Raw genomic sequence first — 21565 nt, 5'->3', positions numbered from 1 at the left:
GGCACAGAGAGTCTGCTCAGGCAACCACCTCAGGAGAAAAGTGGCAGCAGGGTTGCGCTGGTGTAGACACAGGACCCATGTTCCATCATAGACTTTGGTGCCAAGATGGCACATCTAGTAGGTCTTGAAGATGCACTTTTAGTATTTAAACTGCACCACTGACTAACTGAAGAGCGCCCAGAATTGCCCATCATAGGTGGTAACTGACTCCAGACTCAAGCAGGGCCCTTGTTTGAAACCAGCTTGTAGAGAAAAATCACCAGCAGAGGAAACCAAAGCTGGTTCCAGCCACTTATGACCCTTGCATAGAGATTGAGGCTTGCTGCTCCCTGGGAGCCTTTCTGCCCAGAAATCCCAGGAGAGCAGGATTAAAACTCTGTAGTCTAGCACTGCAAAGGTTCAACATCTAGACAGGGACTGACCTGGGTGGTAGCACAGAGAGCTTTATCATTGTTCCCCCGACTCTCCCCTTCCTTCCTTGAAAAATCAAAAGATACAGAGGAAACTTAAGATGGTGAGTGGATTTCTTTGTAAGAAATTAAAATTCCACAAGAGAAGCATTCAGGCCACACGGTTTTTGCACATGTGGGAATGTGTATGGCTGAGTGTAGACTGTTGGCTGTGACAGGTGCAAGTGACAGCTCTGTGATTGTGCTTTTGTTGTATCGTGTGAGTGATTAGTAATCAGGAGGGTATTTTAGGATGAAGAGAAATGTTTAGCATCATAGCATCTGTATGACAAGGGAGAATAATTTCAAGTATACTTCAGGGCCTATTAATCCCGTATTTGCACCTTCATTTCATAAAGTAGTCTTAAGAAAGGAAAAGAAGGCAAATTCCAATGCTTACTCTGTCTCTTCAACTATTTATTTACTAACCTCTCGGAGACAGTTTGACTGTTCCCCTTTCACCTTCTGGTGGAGAGGAGCTATTTTAATTAAGGTGATTGAGAGACAAAATACAATATAATAGCTATGAACTAAAATGAACAAAACTAACCCTGAAGACAACTTTCTGTGTAATGACTACTCTCAGTTTGTGAGGACCCATACATATGGCAAAGAGATTTTCAGGAAAACTTTTGACTCAAGCCAGCAAACTTATAGGGTGAAGTATAGATTCTGATAGCAAAGATTTAATTTGTAATACCAGTGTCCAACCTTCTCTAACTGAATCCATATATAGATTTATAATAGCTTACCTTTAATTTTTATGTCTTATAAAAATTATAGTGTTTATTATAGAAATAAAACCCTCCCACCTCATCACTTATCACCCACGTGGTACAATGGAAGCAGTCATGGAGCTGGCACTTGTATCTTTGAGAGTCAACAGAATCCCCTACAAACAGATTGCATCCTGTCACATACATTTCCAGAAGAGCAAAGACTATGTTCTTGTGATGAAATGATTTGATTTATCCCATAAGAATGTGAATCCTTAGTAGGCTAAAAACCAGTGCCAGGAAATTCTATATAATTTAGAAAAATATCCATTCTTTTTAAGATACCACATAGCTAACTATTTCAGTTTCAGGACCATACTATATATTAAGGAGAATAATTTTATTTTCTAAACCAGTTTGTACAAATCTTTACCTCCCACCAGCTGAATAAGCTTCTCTAATGTCATATTAGACAGTTTAGAAAGTGCATTAAACCCTCCAAGCTCCAAGGTCACATGTTAGTAAGATCACTTCCAGATGCCCAGGCCTCAGTTTTGAGCTTCAAGCCTTGGGGAACAGCTTACTCACATTGATAAGCACTTTGAATTTAGATTAAAAAAAATGCCTACAGATCTAAACTTTTAATAGTATGTAGCAGTCTACCTACATCCCAGGCACAGGTTTGTGAAAGACCCAGAGCTAATGAGGTTATAACTTTGTTCTCTCTTGCTCTTCATTCAAGGCACAATTCAATCCGAAGACAACTCAACCTATCAAACCCAGACTTCAATATCCAACAACTTCAAAAACAGGAACAGTTGACTGGCATTGGACGAATTAAACCGGAGTTATATAAGCAGAGGTCATTGGATAACGATGACGGGAGAAGGAGTAACAGTAAATCCTGTGGGAAACTGAACTTCATTTTAAAATATGACTGTGACTTAGAGCAGCTCATAGTGAAGATCCACAAAGCTGTCAACTTGCCCGCCAAGGACTTTTCTGGGACTTCAGATCCTTACGTCAAGATCTATTTGCTTCCTGATCGGAAGACAAAACACCAGACTAAAGTTCACAGAAAGACCCTGAACCCGGTGTTTGATGAAGTGTTTTTATTTCCAGTTCCCTACAATGACCTTGCAGCCAGGAAGCTTCACTTCTCTGTCTATGACTTTGACAGGTTCTCTCGCCATGACTTAATTGGCCAAGTGGTGGTGGATCACTTCTTAGACTTGGCTGATTTTCCCAGGGAGTGCATCCTCTGGAAGGATATCGAATATGTCACCAACGTGAGTAACATTTCTTCATTTTGGTTGAGGGTGGGGAGGGGGAAGCTTCTCGGTCAGTATGCAAACAGATTACTTATACCTTATTTTATTTGAGGGGTAGAATACAAAATTTATCTCACTGTACTTAAAGCTATTACTTAAAAAAAAAAAAAGCTATTACTTCAAATCTCCTTCTTCAGTTAAGTTTAGTCGCTCAGTCATGTCCATTTCTTTGCGACCCCATTGACTGCAGCATGCCAGACTTCCCTATCCTTCACCAGCTCCTGGAGCTTGCTCAAAATCATGTCCATTGAGTTGGTGATGCCATCCAACCATCCCATCCTCTGTTGTCCCCTTCTTCCTCCTGCCTTCAATCTTTCCCAGAATCAGGGCCTTTTCTAATGAGTCAGTTCTCATCAGGTGGCCAAAGTTTCAGAGTTTCAGCTTCAGCATCAGTCCTTCTGATGAGTATTCAGGACTGATTTCCTTTATGACTGACTGGATTGATCTCCTTGCAGTCCAAGGGACTCTCAAGAGTCTTCTCCAATACTATAGTTCAAAAGCATCAATTCTGCTCTCAGCTTTCTTTATGGTCCAACTCTTATATCCATACACAACTACTGGAAAAGCCATAGCTTTGACTAGATGGATCTTTGTTGACAAAGTAATGTCTCTGCTTTTTAAGTATGCTGTCTAGGTTGGTCATAACTTTTCTTCCAAGGAGCGTCTTTTAATTTCACACCTGCAGTCACCATCTGCAGTGATTTTGGAGCCCAAGAAAATAAAGTCTGTCACTCTTTCCATTGTTTCCCCATCTATTTGCCATTAAGGGATGGGACCAGATGCCATGATCTTAGTTTTTTGAATATTGAGTTTTAAGCCAACTTTTTCACGCTCCTCTTTCACTTTCATCAAGAGGCTCTTTAGTTCTTTGCTTTTTGCCATAAGGGTTGTGTCATTTGCATATCTGAGGTTATCGATATTTCTCCTGGCAGTCTTGATTCTAGCTTGTGCTTTATCCAGCCCAGCATTTCTCATGCTGTCCTCTGCATATAAGTTAAATAAGCAGGGTGACAGTACACAGCCTTGACATACTCCTTTCCCAATTTTGAACCAGTCCGTTGTTCATGTCTAGTTCTAACTGTTGCTTCCTGACCTGCATGCAGGTTTCTCAGGAGACAGGTAAGGTGGTCTGGTATTCCCATCTCTAAGAATTTTACACAGTTTGTTGTGATCCACACAGTCCAAGGTTTTAGCCTAGTCAATGAAGCAGAGGTAGATGTTTTTCTGGAAACCTCCTTGTACCTTTCCAAAAACAAACCTTTCACAGTACTCATTTTGTGGTTTCTAAGAATTACTCATGAAAGCAGTATTGAAAAGTAACATTCTGTCTTTTCTACTTCCTAGTTCTAAGTGATTCCCTAATAGACATTAGATATTATCTGCCCTCCTTACCTCATTTTCTTTAGAACTTTCTTAGGTTTGTTTGTGTTAAATGGATCCTGGCATCCTGTTAGCTGTTATCTGTAGCTGAGGGCACGTTGCCTGACTCTGAGAGCATTAAGCCCTTGCCATGTTCTCAGGTCGGCTCAGGAGCATTTCTCATGATCATCACATCTTCAGCTTTAATCCCAGAAGTGAGAATGATGGAGAAGAATTGGCACCACATTTTTAAATACAGAATCAAAGTTGCAAGGAGGTCTGTTTGAAAAGATCTACTGCTATTGGCAAAACTAATCTGTACAAGTTCAAATCCTTTTTAGAGCCCAGGAGAGAGGGCAGAAGTACTATGTATTATTGCCTTATATCCATTTTTACATCTAGACATGAGATCACAGTGGTAGTATTTTCACTCAATTTGCATCTATTTCACTATCCTGCAGAGGGGTACTGACACTCCTGAAATAGAAAGGAAAATTGTGCTATCTAAGGGGACTCTGATGTTTTAAGACCACTCATGTCTTTTCCCTGTGCAAATTCGCTCAGGTAACTTTGTTAGCTCATCTTCTGAAGGGAATATCATTCTCTTTCTCTACCTTGGCATCCAAGACAGCAAGCACCATAATCCTTATGCGCTTGGATAATGATCTAGCTAGAGTTTGGAGCCCATTTAGTGAAAGACTCACTCCACTCAAGAAGAGAACACACAAAATCTCTGCCCAGTGACCCAATACCCACACTGATACTCTGTCATCTCAGCCACTTTTGTCAACTGGGGACTCATGTTCCAAGGGACACCTTCTCTTCATGTGCTGTGTGATAGCAGGCCAACTTTGTCCTGCTACTCAAATAAGCAAAGTGAAGCATGGAGTTTTGCTGGCCTTCATGATGAGGAAAGAAAAGAAGGAACTGGAGAAGGAACAGAGAACATCAGATGATGAAATTAAGGTGACTAGGGAGACTGGGGAAGGAACACACCTCTTAAAACTTGAAAGGTTGTGATATTTGTAAACCTCAAAATGGTTGCTATAGGTGGCAAGGGTTGTATCCTAAATCCCAACTGGCAAAATCAGAAGGCAGTGCTAGAAACTTTAAAAAAAAAAAAAAAAAAAAAGAGGGCAGTGGGGGCAGGCTGCTGATACTAAGCAACGAATGGCTCAAGAATTAACCGTCTCACTGGAGTTCTTATCAAATCACCTTGTGTGTAAGCTAAGACACTTCTGGCCAACAGTGATGAGCCTTGGTACAGAGACATTGGTCACGTCATCTAGTGTGACATCTTTTTTTAATTTTTTGACTAGTGGATTCTAGGATTCTATGAAATAACTGGAGTGGTTATTAGATATCTCATCAGGGATCCTGCTGTGAGTTGCCTTCTAGAGATTTTGTGGGAAGAGTAACACTTGAGTGCACAGTGGCTGATAAAAATCTGCATAAACTGATCCCTGGTGGGCAGGACTCCTCAAGCAGTTTCCCATGGGGGGAAAATATAGAATGGAGGCCTGCAGAGGCCTTTGGGCCCTGAGATCACTGCCATTGTCACACTTTGCCATGACTGTGGTGGGAGGCTCCACTGATGGAGAATCCTGAGCTTCCATAGAGTTGAGGAGAATGTGAAATTATTTGTCAAGGAGGCAAACCATTAAGGCTAAAGGCCTTGAAGCTCTCAGTTGTTTCCTCAGGCCAACAATAAATATTCTGAGTGTTGATGGCATTTGGATGGCCAGCAGGAGAAAGGACGTCCTAAGAAAGGAATTACAGGTTGTTTCATAATCTACCATTTAAAAAATTTTTGTTTGGAAAATTACAATTTGGGGCTGTTTTAACTGTGCTTTTTAAAATGTGACTTTGTACAAAGACTGATAAGGAAAGTCTGAGATTTACCAAGGTTTCATATTTATAATACACATGTATGCCACACAGTATACACACTATACATGTACAGACTAGTGAGGGAATAATGAGAAGAACAGGCACCACCCACCCCTCAGCTGAAGACCAGACCACCAGCAAGTCCTGATGATGACCTCTGGGTTGTCCTCCCCCATCACATTCTTTTAGCCCATTCCTGCCAAGAGGAAACCACTATCCTGAATTTTATTTGTAAGATAATATATTCTTCAGTTTTGTCTGTTTCTGCTTTTCATAGCTCTTCTTTGCCCTTTTTTTCAGTCCACATTGATCGTGACATTTAGCAATAGAGATGAATGGAGCCATGGTTCATTTATTTTCATTACTATGTAAATTTTCATTGTGTTATATACATTAATTAGCTCTCTTGTATTGATGATATTTGGGTTGTGATTAGTTTTTTTATGGTTCTGAATAATACCACAGAGAACATATTTTGTGCACGTCTCCTGGTTCACACATGCATTAATTTCTCTAGGAAGTAGCCCTGATAGAGGAAATGTACACATGCGTCCAAATTTTCTAGGCAGTGCCAAGTTTGTTTTTCCATCATGGCTGTACAAGTTGATCCTCCCACTGAGGTATGACAGTTCCTAATGTTCCACATTATCACTGACTCTTGGAATTGTCACACTATTTAATATGTAAACATGCATGTAAATATGATTTGTATGTACATGCATGTAAATATGATTTGTATATTCTCGGTTGCCAAGGTTAACGGTCCTTTGATATGTTCATTGGTCATTCACATTTCCTTCCTTGCTAAATGTTTGTTCAGCACTTTTTGTTGTTTTTTTTCTATATATATAGATGCAATCCTCTGTTGGTTGTATGTATTACAAACATCATCTCTCCATTTATGGCTGCCTTTATACTCACTTGATGGTGTATTTTGATCAATAGAGGTTCTTAAATTTAATGCAGTAAAATATATCAATATTCTCCATTGTAAGTTAGCACTTTTCTGTCTTATTTAAGAAATCCTTTCTTACCCTATTCATAAAGATATTTTTCCAATATTTTTATTAGAAATTTTGATGTTTCACCTTTCTTAATTATGATTTTAGTCCACCTCTCCTCTTCTTAGAAGGACAATAATCTCACCATGAGGGCCTCACCTTCTTGATGTCATTTAAACATAATAACCTCCCAGAGAACCCAAATACCACCATATTTGGGGTTCAGTCAGTTCAGTTCAGTCTCTCAGTTGTGTCTGACTCTGTGACCCTATGGACTACAGCACGCCAGGCTTCCCTGTCCATCAGCAACTCCCAGAGCTTGCTCAAACTCATTTGCATTGAGTCAGTGATGCCATCCAACCATCTCATCCTCTGTCGTCCCCTTCTTCTGCCTTCAGTCTTGCCCAGCATCAGGGTCTTTTTCAGTGTGTCAGTTTTTCACATCAGGTGGCCAAAGTATTGGAGTTTCAGCTTCAGCATCAGTCCTTCCAATAAGTATTCAGTACTGATCTCCTTTAGGATGGACTGGTTGGATCTTCTTGCTCACCAAGGGACTCTCAAGAGTCTTCTCCAACACCACAGTTCAAAAACATCAATTCTTCGGCACTCAGCTTTCTTTATGATCCAACTCTCACATCCGCACATGACTACTGGAAAAGCCATAGCTTTAACTAGACTGACCTTTGTTGGCAAAGTAATGTCTCTGCTTTTTAATATGCTGTCTAGGTTGGTCATAGCTTTTCTTCCAAGGAGCAAGCGTCTTAATTTCATGGTTGCAGTCATTGGGGGTTAGGATTTCAGTATATGAATTTGAGGGACGCAGACATTCAGTGCATAAGACATCCATACTTCTTTTTCTATATGAATAAGCAATTTTCTGGCATATTTTCCCAGTAATCTGCAGTATAAGCTCTATCCTGACTACATCTCTATATATGAAGAATCTGTTTCTGAATTCTTTCTTTTATCCATATTTCTGTTTGAGTGACTCTATCAATAGCTCTATTTGTAAATTACTACCATTCTGTGATGAGCTTTAATGTCTAGAAGAGAAAATCATCCAGCCTACTTTTTCTTTAGTTCAATCTTGGCTGACACTTGGCTTTTCTCATAAATGTTAGAATCATATTGTTAAATTAAAATTTCTTTCTGGTATTTATTTGAACTTCTATGATGTCTGTAGTAAATTCATGGAATTTTTAAATCTTTTGTGATACTGAGTCTTCCTGTTCATGATCATGGTACATCTCTCCATTTATTTAGTTCTCCTTTAAAGTCTTTCATTCAAAGCTTATACTTTTCTACATGATGATGTCTTTCATTTTTGAATGAAAGACATTCATTTTGAATATTTTGTTAGTTTGATTACCAGGTATCTTACTTTTTGTTATTTTAAGTAGTATCTTTTCTAAAATTGCATTTTCTAACTCTTGTTGCTGTATAGTAATGCAGTTTAAATTTTTATGTTTATCTTCTATTTAGCCATTTTGTAAAGCTCTTCTTACTCTTATAATATATAGACTGTTCTGAATTTTCTTTGTAGATAATCAGTCGTGTGAATTATGATAGTTTTTTTTCCTAATCTGTGTACTTATTTTTAATTTAGTGCACAGACTAGAATTTCCTATACAATGCTAAATAATAATTGTGGTATTAGTCATTCTTGACTCATTCCTTCTTTTAAATGGAATGTCTTTAACATTCCCATTTAGTATGATTTTGATAAAGATGTATCATATCTATATCATCTATATCATGGATGTCTATCATGTTTAGAATGTATTCCTCAGGGACTTCCCTGGTGATCCAGTGACTAAGACTTTGGTCTCCCAATGCAGGGGACCAGATTTCAGTCACTAGTCAGCAAACAAGAACCCACATGCTGCAACTAAGAGTGTGCATGCCGCAACTAAAGATCCCACATTCCACAATGAAGATCAAAGATCCCATGTACCACAGTTACGACATGGCACAACTAAATAACTATTTTTTTAAGAAATGTGTGCCTCTCTTCCTAGTTGACTGAGCCTCTAATTAAACTGAAGTATAGTTGATTAATAATTTTGTATAGGTTTCAGGTTTACAGCATAGTGACTCAGTTGTTCTTATGATTATCTTCCATTATAGATTATTATAAGATATTGAATATAATTCCCAGTGCTATTCAGTAAATCCTTGTTACTTTTTTATGTATAGTATTTGTGTTTGTTCCATATTCCTAATTTCCCCTCCCTCCTTTGTTTTCTCTTGTCTGTGAGTCTGTTTCTCTTTTGTATATGGATTCATTTGTATTATTTTTTGGATTCCATATGTAAGTGATACCATTATAGTATTTGTCTTTCTCGGTATGACTTCACTAAGTGTAATTTTCCTAGGTTCATCTATGTTGCTTCAAATGGCAATGTTTTGTTGCTTTTATGGCTGAGTAATATTCCGCTGGATATACACCACACCTTAACCCAGCTGCTTGTTGATGAGCACTCGCGTTGCTTCCGTCTCTTGGGTGTTGTAGATAGTGCTGCTGTAAACACTGTGGTACGTGTATCTTTTCTAATGAAGGTTTTTGGTTTTTCTGGATATATGTCGAGGAGTGGGATTGCTGGATCATATAGTAGCTGTATTTTTAGTTTTTTAAGGAACCCTCATACTGTTTTCTGTAGTGGCAGCACCAGTTTACATCCCCACCAATAGTGTACAAGGGTTCCCTTTACCTAAGCCTTTTTATCACAGACATTCATTTTCTCAAATGCTATGAGCTTATGGGTTGTTTTTTTTTTTTCATTCTAATCTACTATTTTGGTCAGTTACATCGATCATTTTCTAATTTTAAGTCAATCTTGTATTCTTAATATGATCCAGACTTGCCTTGATATATTGCGTTTTACACATTGCTGAGTTCAGTTGCTATTTTGTTTAGCATTTTTTGCATCTGTGCTCATGAGCGATATGTGTAACTTATTTTCTTGAATGGCTTGGAATCAAGGTAATTCTTGATTTATAAAACGATTTGGGGGACTTCTCTGGCTGTCCAGTGATTAGTACTCTGCACTTCCACTGTAGGGGGCGAGGGTTCAGCCCCTAGTGGGGGAACTAATATCCTACATGCTGTGCAGCTTGGCCCCCCCCCCCCAAAAATCTATTTGAGAGAAAGATTTTGGATGCCTCCCATTTGTTCCTATTCAGTGACCCTAGACGCTTTGGGATTTTTGTTTGTTTTTCTTCAAACTGAAAAGGCTCCCTTAGTCTCTGGCTTCTGATTTGTTGTTGTTGTTTAGTCACTAAGTCATGTCCAGCTCTTTGTGACCCCATTAAGTTCAGCAAATAAGGAAGGAAGGAGAATGAGTTCAGGATATTTATTCCCCTGAATGCCTTCCTTGGAGTATCCATGGGCTGGCAGTAACCTTAAACTGAAAGCCATAGTTCTGAATATCCTGAATATGTCTTTATTTTGCTGTCATTCTTAGATCATTTTTCTGGATGTAAAAATTGGGGATGGGGCACAAAAGTCCTGATTTTGGCATTGTAAAGCTATCTTTCCATAGTTTTCCAACCATCAGTTCCTTCAGAGAAGTCAACATTTAGTCTAAGGTTTATTCCTTCATATTTAATTTTTCTTTTCTTTCTTACTGGTTTCAAGATCTTGCTTTCTTGTTTGGTGTTCTATAGTTTAACTGTAACACTGCTAAGTGGACCTTTATTTTATTTATCCTGATTGGGATTTACTGGGTTTCCTGAATCTGAGATTGTTTCCTATTATCAGTTCTGGAAAAGTCTTGGCCATTTACTTTTTTCCATTTGTAGAAGTATTATTTGCTGCATTTTCACATTTGCCTGATACACGTTTGAGAGCCTCTCTCTTTTTTTTTTAACATAATTTCAATTTTTTTATGATTTCATATATCAGTATTTTATACTCTGCTGCTCATAATTCCAATAGGTGTAATCTTTGCAGCTCTACTTCTTTTGTTTGGCATTTCCATCAGCTCTTACTCGTCGTGCCTTGTTGACTCTTGGATTTAGTTATTTGTGATTGTGAGCTCATCTAGCTTAGAACTTTATCAGTAGACATTTTCAAGCTTTTAATATAAAGTTCATTCCTTAAGATATTATTTGTGATTGCTTCTACCAAGTGCCTAGGAGAACTACCAACATGGAATAATTTTAAATTATTGAGCTTGGGTCTTTTTTTTTTTTTTTACAACAAGGTAGGCTGGATATAGACTCTAGCAGTGTAAGTATAGGCTTGTACTAATAGTTAGAAACTGAAAGATTTTGTTTTTGTTTTTGTTTTATTTCAATTCAGTCGCTCAGTCTTGTCCGACTCTTTGCAACCCCATGGACTTCAGCATGCCAGGCTTCCCTGTCCATTACCAACTCCCAGAGCTTACTCAAACCCATGTCCTTTGAGTTGGTGATGCCATGTAACCATCTCATCCTCTGTCGTCCCCTTCTCCTCCTGCCTTCAATCTTGCCCAACATCAGGGTCTCCTCAAATGAGTCACGTCTTCACATCAGGTGGCCAAAGTATTGGGGTTTCAGCTTCAGCATCAGTCCTTCCAATAAGTATTCAGGACTGATTTCCTTTAGGATGGACTGGTTGGATCTCCTTGCTGTCCAAGGGACTCTCAAGAGTCTTCTCCAACACCACAGTTCAAAAGCATCAATTCTTCAGCGCTCAGCTTTCTTTATGGTCCAACTCTCACACCCATACATGGCTACTGGAAAAACATAGCTTTGACTAGATGGACCTTTGTTGGCAAAATAATGTCTCTGCTTTTTAATATGCTGTCTAGGTTAGTCATAGCTCTTTTCCAAGGAGAAAACATCTTTTAATTTCATGGCTGCAGTCACTATCAGCAGTGATTTTGGAGCCCCCACAAATAAAGTCTGTCACTGTTTCCATTATTTCCCCATCTATTTGCCATGAAGTGATCGGACCGGATGCCATGATCTTAGTTTTCTGAATGTTGAGCTTTAAGCCAACTTTTTCACTCTCCTTTCACTTTCATCAAGAGACTCTTTAGTTTTTCACTTTCTGCCATAAGGATGGTGTCATCTGCATGTCTGAGGTTATTGATATTTCTCCCGGCAATATTGATTCCAGCTATGCTTCATCCGGCCCAGCATTTCTCATGTATGAGAATTTATCTGCATATAGGTTAAATAAACAGGGTGACAATATACAGCCTTGATGTATTCCTTTCCTGTTTTGGAACCAGTCTATTGTTCCATGTCCAGTTCTAACTGTTGCTTCTTGACCTGCATACAGATTTCTCAGGAGACAGGTCAGGTGGTCTGGTATTCCCATCTCTTTCAGAATTTTCCACAGCTTTTTGTGATCCACACAGTCAAAGGCTTTGGCATAGTCAATAAGCAAAAGTAGATGCTTTTCTGGAACTCTTGCTTTTTCGATGATCCAACGGATGTAGGTGATTTGATCTCTGGTTCCTCTGCCTTTTCTAATTGAACATCTGGAAGTTCACGGTTCACGTGCTGTTGCTTCCATTTTAAGTCCAAAACAGGATGTATTTCTGGTGTCTACTTATTTAGGGCAGAAGTTCTGTTTTGTTTATCATTTAAGGGTGTGACCCTCAGTCTTTAGTACTCCAGCCTTCCCGCAAGATTCTCCCACAGTCCTCTAAAACCCAGGCACTAGGCCACCCAAGTTCACATTCACCTCTGTTCAGACTCCAGCTCCACAGGTTACTTCTGTAGATTTATGCTTTCTCATTGTTTTTGGCACTGAAAGATTCTTTTCTCTGAGCCCTGCTACTCATTAAAAAGAATTTTATAATCTAGTATTTTTACTTGGAGGAGTTTCTGTGAACATCCACCCTACGTTTGAAATAGTGTGTGCTGTATTGCTCAAGGTCTGTTCAAAGGAGCAGTTTTTACTTCTACTAACTCAATAATAATCTGTGTGTATGTGTATCTATTATTTATTACCATAACTGCCTCACAGTTAAGTGCCTCACAGTCCAATGCAGAAGGAGCCTTAAGAGATCCCGTAATCCAAAATCTTCATTTAGCGCATTAAACTGAAGTGGAGGGCCATTGAGTCAGCCAGGGTCACGTAGCTGAATCATGGCCAAATAGGGCTTCAGATTGTTTTTCAATAGCCATTTTAGTCCGTTCAAGAAAAGGTATCTCAAAATTACCATATATGCTGTTTTACTTTTCTTCCTCCTCTTTTCCTGGTTAATTTCATACTAAACTTTTAGATTCCAACTTAAATGCCACTTCCTTGAACAACTCTTATATGAGCCCTGGACTGGGATAGGTTTTTCTGGTCAATGTTCCCATGATATTCTATATTTCTATTATTATATCATCATGTCTTTTTTTCCATTTATATAAGACTTTAAAATGCACATTTATTTACTCTTATTATTGTTGTTATGTGAATAATGTATATGTTTTATTAAAAGATTTAATTGAAGTATAAATGACAAATAACATTAGTTTCAGGTGTACAACATAATCATTTGTATTTGTATATATTGCAAAATGATAAGCATAGTAAGTCTAGTTAATATGTCACCATACCTAGTTACAGATTTTGTTCTTGTGTCATTATACTTTATGTATTTGTTCAATTTTCTTTCTTCCCTGTTAGACCTGTAAGTGCAACCAACTTGTTCACTACTCTGTGCTTAGCCTCTGAAATTATATCTGGAAATGATAATAATTAATAAGCACTAACTGACTAAAATGAAGTTTCCGATGAGGGGCTAATCTGGTGAGGCTCTAGGGACTGGTTTGTTTGGGAGAATGTTATGCAAAGCTGAATCTATTAACTAATTTTTAAATTTTGTTCTTAATTTCTCTAAGGGGATTATGAGTTTTATAAATGGTAGCAGTCAAATGAAAATTAATCCTCACACCTTCCTGTGAAGGAGCAAAATGCAATTATTGAGTGTAAAAATGGTAGTTTAATTAAACTTCTCAACTATTGAAACCAGATCAATCAATAATAGTATATAATGCAGTTTTGTAGCATGTGTATCAGTCACCGAGAGGATATAGTATCTGGGGAAGGCCAAAGTTGGGAGGGCATGAGTTTAGTGGTCTGGTGAGTGTTGACTGCTGTGTCTATATGCTCTTTGCAGTTTTAGTACACCCCACTCATCTCTGACTCCCTGGGAAATAGGCAGTAAGCACTTCAGGAATTTCTCTCCATGGCTCACATAGAAACTGGTTCAGAGACTTTCTCTAGGACCTGTGGTCATCTCAGCTAGACTCTAATTTGGAGAAGGTGCTAGAGCTCTCACATGGTACCAGTAGAAGTCACAAGGTTCCCTCTTTGCCAGTATCGATCCCAGTTCATAAGAGGATAGGGTGCACTTTACAGCAGCATAGACCCTGGTGGCTCAGTGGTAAAGAATCTGCCTGCCATGCAGGTGACACAGGAGAAGTGGGTTTGACCCCTGGATCAGGAAGATCCCCTGGAGGAGGAAATGGCAACCCATTCCAGTATTCTTGCCTGGAAAGTCCCCTAGACAGAGAAGCCTGGCAGGGAGCAGGCTTTGAAACCATGGGATTTCAAAGAGTCGGACACGACTGAGTGACTGAGCATATAGACCTTCTTTTAATGTTATAAATTTTAAAACCTTGCATTTCCACAAATATTGGACTTTGTGAGTGGTTGCAAAGTCTGATATTTTGCAGTAGTTGATTTAGGAGTCTCCCTGTTCCATCTGCCAGGGCCCTGGGGCCATTTCTATACCTGATAAATGTGGATACTTGGAACCACTCAGGGAAGATGAAAGTAATCAGGGAAGCCCAGGATGCTTGCTTGTCACAGTTGAATGCATATGGGGCAGGCAATCTCCTGACTGAAGAAGTTTGTTAATTTAATTCTGTTTCATTCCATTATACTGTGAGTCCTAAGTTGTTATCATATGATTCTATAACTTTGTCACATTCAGTGGAGTCATAGATGTATTAACAACTGGCTGGAGTTGGGTGATTAGAAGGGGACCTGATTTGTAGCATTTGCTCATTTCTGTGGTGTAAATTCTCTCAGAAGGGCTGATTTCAGGCTGCCAATGTGACATCACTGAAAGTGGAGTTGGCAAATGATGCTCATATTGGTTCTGGCAAGCTGGTGCCAGCTGATAGAAGCCTGCTCAGTACCATGGCATGTAGTGCTGAAAACACTAAGGCTAACTAATTCTAAGAAACCAACTGTGTGAAAAACTCCACAGAAAACCCTGGTTTCCAGCTGGCAACAGAGAAGCCAAATTCGTTCTACAATGTGAATATGGGTGGATTTCAACCATCACTGGGGTCTAATGAGCTGTATCTTCCTAAGGGCCCACTGAAGTCCACCCTTCTGTTTTTCCCATTCATGATCCTTCACACATACTATCCCCTGGATATTTAGATTATTCAGAGAGAGTGAAAAGGGACAGAATTGCAGAAAAGAACATCTGAAGGAAGGGATCAATAAAGCTATAGGTCTCTGACAAATTGACTTTGATAGCTTTTATCATAGTTTAAGTGCCAGGACAATGCACTTGTTTTTTTAAATGAAATATGTGACATATACAATAGTATGTATAATGTGTATGTATTACTGAACCGATTGGGTCCAGTTGCCCCGTGTGCAGTAAAGCCAGTCTGCTGACACTGGTTTGTGATGAGGGAAAATACAGCGTTTATTGCAAGGCACCCAGTGTAGGGTCAAGCGAGAATAACTGCCAGCTCATGCTCCAAAGGCCAGAACTCCCCAGTGGCTTTTAGGGATTTAAAGAAATCCCTGAGGCATTCAAAAGAAACATTGGGGTGGGGCCTGCAGGGTGCCTCATCAGCTCGTGGACATCCTTCTTGTCGATGGGTGGTGGGGTAGCAGGGTGGTGTTTCAAAAGTTAGCATCATCAACCTTCTGGTTCCAAACTGTCTGGAGTCATTGAGCTTGTGGTCATCATGCAGATAACTTCTTCTTCCTGGTGAGGGTCTTAATGTCTGCAAAACAACTCAAGGATATGGCTCAAAATATTATTAAAACCTTTGAAGAAGAAATAAAAGGTCCTTGACTTTGTTTTGTGGCTAAACTGGTACTGTTTTCACTTACTTGACTGTTTTCCTTTGTTCCTGCATTTTTTTTCACTTCTCTGATTAAATTTGCTCTTTGGAACTCAGGGAAAAGGCCAGGAGGTCTAAGTTTTTCTATAGACAAGAAGTGGAGGACATTGGGGTGAAGGAGGGATCTGTCCCTGGGGAGACCCCACAGGGTCCTGCTTGGTTTCATATGTATGATTTAAAAATAATTTAAAAAATGCATATCTGTCAGTCTAGAGTTTAGCTGACAAAAGAGAACATTATCAGTCTCTTTGAAGCTCCCTGTGTGCTCCTCCTCTGTCCCCAAGCTTTGCCTCCCGGGTAATCAGCATGTTGAATTTCATATCTGTAATTCCCTTGTTTTTAAATCATTTTACCACATAAGAATAGGTTGTTCTATTTTGCCTATTTTTGAAATTTATGTGAAAAAATCATATTTATTCTGCAAACCTCCATTATGTGTATTATGTGTCTCTCACATTCACCTGCACACTGCCAGCCTGCCAGTTCTCTTTTTATTTTTTTTTTGGCAGGGTGTTTTAGCATTTCATTGTGTGATGTACCATATTTTACTTATCTGGTCTCTATAGTCAGTGGTTATCTGAATTAATTTTTTTTTCTATTTTAGAAAATGCTGCTATATATGTATGTTTTATAAATGTCTCCTGGTAAATATATGCAAGAATTTCTCTAAGATGTATACCTGGGAATAGTGTTGCTAAATTAAAATGCTACCTTTTTCATTAATATAATTTTTAAATATTACACTCCATTTACAGTTATTATGAAACATTGGCCATGTTCCCCATGTTGTGCAGTATGTCCCAGCAGCAGTGCATAAGACCATCTTAGTCTGTGTTCTCTCCACCACTTGGTATTGCTGCATACTTTAAGTCTGGGCTTAAAGAATCGGCCCGCAATGTGGGAGACCTGGGTTCAATCCCTGGGCTGGGAAGATCCCCTAGAGAAGGGAACAGCTACCCACTGCAGTATTCTGGCCTGGAGAATTCCATGGACCCTATTGACCATGGAGTCACAAAGAGTCAGACATGACTGAGTGACTTTCACTTTAAGACTGTGACCACAGAGTTTTTTGAGTTTTGTACATTGACAGTTAAACCATGCGTGAATAAATAGGTGCTTTTTGCTACTTTCCTGTTTGGTTCTTTTGACTTTTCTCTACAGCTCCCCTTTTACTTGTTTTATTACATTTATCTGGACTGCCAATACAAAGGCCAGTCTAATAATCCTTGGCTTGCTCCTAATCTCAAAAGAAATGCTCTGAATTTCCACCACTAAGTAGGACATTGCCTATAGACTTTGAACACCTGAATGGATACTGAATTTTATCAGATGATTTTTCTGAGTTTGTGGAGGTAATAATATGTTTTGCTTCTCTTGTCTTTTAATGTGATGAATTACATTGCTTTATTTCCTAATTTTGGTGAGAACTTGTATTCCTGGGATAAATCGGGCTTATATATGATGTATTTTTTTCATCTACATAGATATATGTGAATGTGTGTGTTCACCTGCTTAGTTTGTTAATATTTGGTTAAAGATTTTTGCAACTAAATTAATGAGTAAGACAGCCCTCTGATTTTGTTTTATTGCTCTCTCTTTATCTGGTTTCATCATCAAAATAAATGATGGAGCAGTCTCTCTCTTTTTGGTTTTTCAAAGATCTTGTGTACAATTGAAATAACCTTTTCCTTCAATATTTAGTAGAATTGACCCACACAACTTTCGGGGTCAGGTGTTTACTTTGGGGTACAATGCTTCCATTCCTTTGATGGATATAGCAGTATACTGTACAAGTTTTCTATTTCTTTATGAAATGATTTTGCTGATATAGATATTTTTAGAAGATTGCTTATTTCATTTATGGTTTAAATATGTTGACTTGAAATTCTTCATAATCTTATCATTTTACTTTCTGCCTCATCTGTTCAGTTCAGTTTAGTCGCTCAGTCGTGTCTGACTCTTTGTGACCCTATGGATTGCAGCACGCCAGGCTTCCCTGTCTATCAACAATTCCTGGAACCTGCTCAAACTCATGTTCATTGAGTCAGCGATGTCATCCAACCATCTCATCCTCTGTCGTCCCCTTCTCCTCCTGCCTTCAGTTTTGCGCAGTATCAGGATCTTTTCAAATTAGTCAGTTTTTTGCTTCAGGTGGCCAAAGTATTGGAGTTTCAGCTTCAGCATCAGTCCTTCCAGTGAACACCCAGGACTGATCTCCTTTAGGATGGACTGGTTGGATCTCCTTGCTGTCCAAGGGACTCTCAAGAGTCTTCTCTAACACCACAGTTCAAAAAGCATGAATTCTTCAGCACTCAGCTTTCTTTATAGTCCAACTCTCACACCTATACATGGCTACTGGAAAAACCATAGTCTTAACTAGATGGACCTTTGTTGGCAAAGTAATGTCTCTGCTTTTTAATATGCTGTCTAGGTTGGTCATAACTTTTCTTCCAAGGAGCAAATGTCTTTTAATTTCGTGGCTGCAGTCACCATCTGCAGTGATTTTTGAGCCCCCAAAAATAAAGTCTGTCACTGTTTCCATTGTTTCCCCATCTATTTGTCATGTAGTGGTGGGACCAGATGCCATGATCTTAGTTTTCTGAATGTTGAGTTTTAAACCAGCTTTTTCACTGTCCTCTTTCACTTTCATCAAGAGGTTCTTTAGTTCTTCTTCACTTTCTGCCATAAGAGTAGTGTCATCTGCATATCTGAAGTTATTGATATTTCTCCTGTCAATCTTAATTCCAGTTTATGCTTCATCCAGCCTGACATTTCTCATGATGTACTCTGCATGTAAGTTAAATAAGCAGGGTGACAATATACAGCCTTGACATACTCCATTCCCAATTTGGAGCCAGTCTGTTGTTCCATGTCCAATTCTAACTGTTGCTTCTTGACCTGCATACAGATTTCTCAGGATGCAGGTCAGGTGGTCTAGCATTCCCGTCTCGAAGAATTTCCCACAGTTTGTTGTGATAACACACAGTCAAAGGCTTTGGTGTAGTCAATAAAGCAGAAGTAGTTGTTTTTCTGGAACTTTCTTGCTTTCTCAATGATCCAGTGGATGTTGGCAATTTGATATCTGCTTCCTCCGCCTTTTCTAAATCCAGCTTGAATATCTGGAAGTTCATGGTTCACATACTGTTGAAGCCTGGCTTGGAGAACTTTGAGCATTACTTTGCTAGCATGTGAGATGAATGCAATTGTGCAGTTGAACTAACAATCAAAAAAGATGTCCTTTTCATCATAGGGGACTGGAATGCAAAAGTAGGAAGTCAAGAGATACCTTAAGTAACAGGCAAGTTTGGCCTTGAAGTACAGAATGAAGTAGGGCAAAAGTGAAGAGAACACATGGTCATAGCAAACACCCACTTCCAACAACATAAGAGACGACTCTACACATGGACATCACCAGATGGTCAATACCAAAATCAGACTGATTATATTCTTTGCAGCCAAAGATGGAGAAACCCTATACAGTCAGCAAAAGCAAAACTGGGAGCTGACTGTGGCTCAGATCATGAACTCCTATTGCCAAATTCAGACTTAAATTGAACAAAGTAGGGAAAACCACTAGATCACCTGTATGCCTTCTTTGGAGAAATGTCTGTTTAGGTCTTCTGCCCATTTTTTGATTGGATTGTTTGTTTTTCTGATATTGAGCTATATGAGCTGCTTGTATGTTTTGGAGATTAACCCTTTGTCAGTTACTTCATTTGCAATTATTTTCTCCCATTCTGAGGGTTGTCTTTTCATCTTGTTTATAGTTTCCTTTGCTGTGCAAAAGCTTTGAAGTTTTATTAGGTCCCATTTGTTTATTTTTGTTTTTATTTCCTTTAAGAGGTGAGTCAGAGAAAATGTTGCTGCACTTTATGTCAAAGAGTGTATTGCCTATGTTTTACTCTAGCAGCTTCAGGTTTCCAGCCTTACATTTAAGTCTGTAATGCAATTTGAGTTTATTTTTGTGAATAGTATTAGGAATATTCTGATTTCATTCTTCTACACGAAGCTGTCCTGTTTTCCCAGCACCACTTAATGAAGAGGCTTTTTTCTCCATTGTATGTTCTTGCCTCCTTTGTCATAGATTAGTTGACCATAGGTGTGTGGGTTTTTCTCTGGACTTTCTATCTTGTTGCATTGATCTATATTTCTATTTTTGTGCTGATACCATACTGTTTTGATTACTGTAGCTTAATAGTATAGTATGAAATCAGGGAGCTTGTTTCTTCTGGCTCCATTTTTCTTTCTGAAGATTGCTTTGGCTATTCAGGGGTCTTTGTGTTTCCATACAAACTGAAAATTTGGCGGTCTCATTCTGTGAAAAATGCCATTGGTAATTTGATAGGGATTGCATTGTATCTGTAGATTGCTTTGGCTAGTATAGTCATTTGTATAATATTGATTCTTCCAATCCAAGAACATAGTGCATCTCTCTATCTGTTTATATCATCTTTGAGTACTTTCATCAGTATCTTATAGTTTTCTGAGTACAGGTCTTTTGCCTCCATTGGTAGATTTATTCCTAGGTATTTTATTATTTCTGATGTGATGGTAAATGGGATTGTTTTCTTAATTTCTGTTTCTGATCTTTCATTGTTAGTGTATAGGAATGCAAGAGATTTCAGTGTATTCATTTTGTACCCTGAAACTTTACCAAATTCATTAATGACCTCTAGTAGTCTTCTGGTAGCATCTTTAAGATTTTCTATCTATAGTATCATGTCCTCTTCAAAATAATGACATTTAACTTCTTTTTTTTTTTTTAATTTGGAGTCTTTTCATTTCTTTTTCTTTGATTGCTGTGGCTAGGACATTCAAAATCATGTTGAATAAAAGTGACAAGAGGTGACATCCTTGTCTTGTTCCTGATTGTAGAGGAAATGCTTTTAGTTTTTCACTGTTGAGAATGATGTTTGCTGTGGGTTTGTCATATATGACCCTTATTATATTGAGGTATGTTCCCTCTGTGCCCACTTTCTGGAGAGTTATTATCATAAATGGGTGTTCAGTTCAGTCACTCAGTTGTATCTGACTCTTTGCGACCCCATAAACCACAACACGCCAGGCTTCCCTGTCTATCATCAACTCCTGGAGTCCACCCAAACTAATGTCCATTGAGTCAGTGATGCCATCTAACCACTCATCCTCTTTCGTCCCCTTCTCCTCCTGCCCTCAATCTTCCCCAGCATCAGGGTCTTTTCAAATGAGTCGGCTCTTCACATCAGGTGGCCAAAGTATTGGAGTTTCAGCTTCAACCTTAGTTCTTCCAGTGAACACCCAGAACTGATTTCCTTTAGGATGGACTGGTTGGATCTTGCAGTCCAGGGAACTCTCAAGAGTCTTCTCCAACACCACAGTTCAAAAGCATCAATTCTTCGGTGCTCAGCTTTCTTTATGGTCCAACTCTCACATCCATACATGACTACTGGAAAAACAATAGCCTTGTCTAGATGGACCTTTGTTGGCAAAGTAATGTCTCTAATTTTTAATATGCTATCTAGTTTGGTCATAACTTTCCATCCAAGGAGTAAGCATCTTTTAATTTCATGGCTGCAGTCCCATCTGCAGTGATTTTGGAACCCCCAAAAATAAAGTCAGCCACTGTTTCCCCATCTATTTTCCACGAAGTGATGGGACCAGATGCCATGATCTTAGTTTTCTGAAAGTTAAGTTTTTTTTTTTTTTTGAAAGTTAAGTTTTAAGCCAACTTTTTCACTCTCCTCTTTCACTTT

General features: G+C 38.8%; 1 protein-coding gene across 2 annotated transcripts in view; it reads left to right on the top strand.

Annotated features, from left to right (window-relative positions):
• Positions 1-21565, top strand: part of SYT9 (synaptotagmin 9) — a 205817-nt gene that overhangs the window by 75882 nt on the left and 108370 nt on the right. For both annotated transcript variants that reach the window (XR_006272093.1, XM_043482537.1), the window contains exon 3: positions 1908-2454. Coding sequence is in view for 1 of the 2 variants with exons in the window: in XM_043482537.1 (XP_043338472.1) it covers positions 1908-2454 (547 nt within the window). In the remaining variant the exon portion in view is untranslated. The remainder of the gene's footprint in view (positions 1-1907; positions 2455-21565) is intronic.

The sequence above is a fragment of the Cervus canadensis genome, chromosome 11 (genome assembly GCF_019320065.1).
Source record: "Cervus canadensis isolate Bull #8, Minnesota chromosome 11, ASM1932006v1, whole genome shotgun sequence".
NCBI lineage: Eukaryota > Metazoa > Chordata > Mammalia > Artiodactyla > Cervidae > Cervus > Cervus canadensis.
This window is presented reverse-complemented; position numbering and strand designations above follow the sequence as displayed.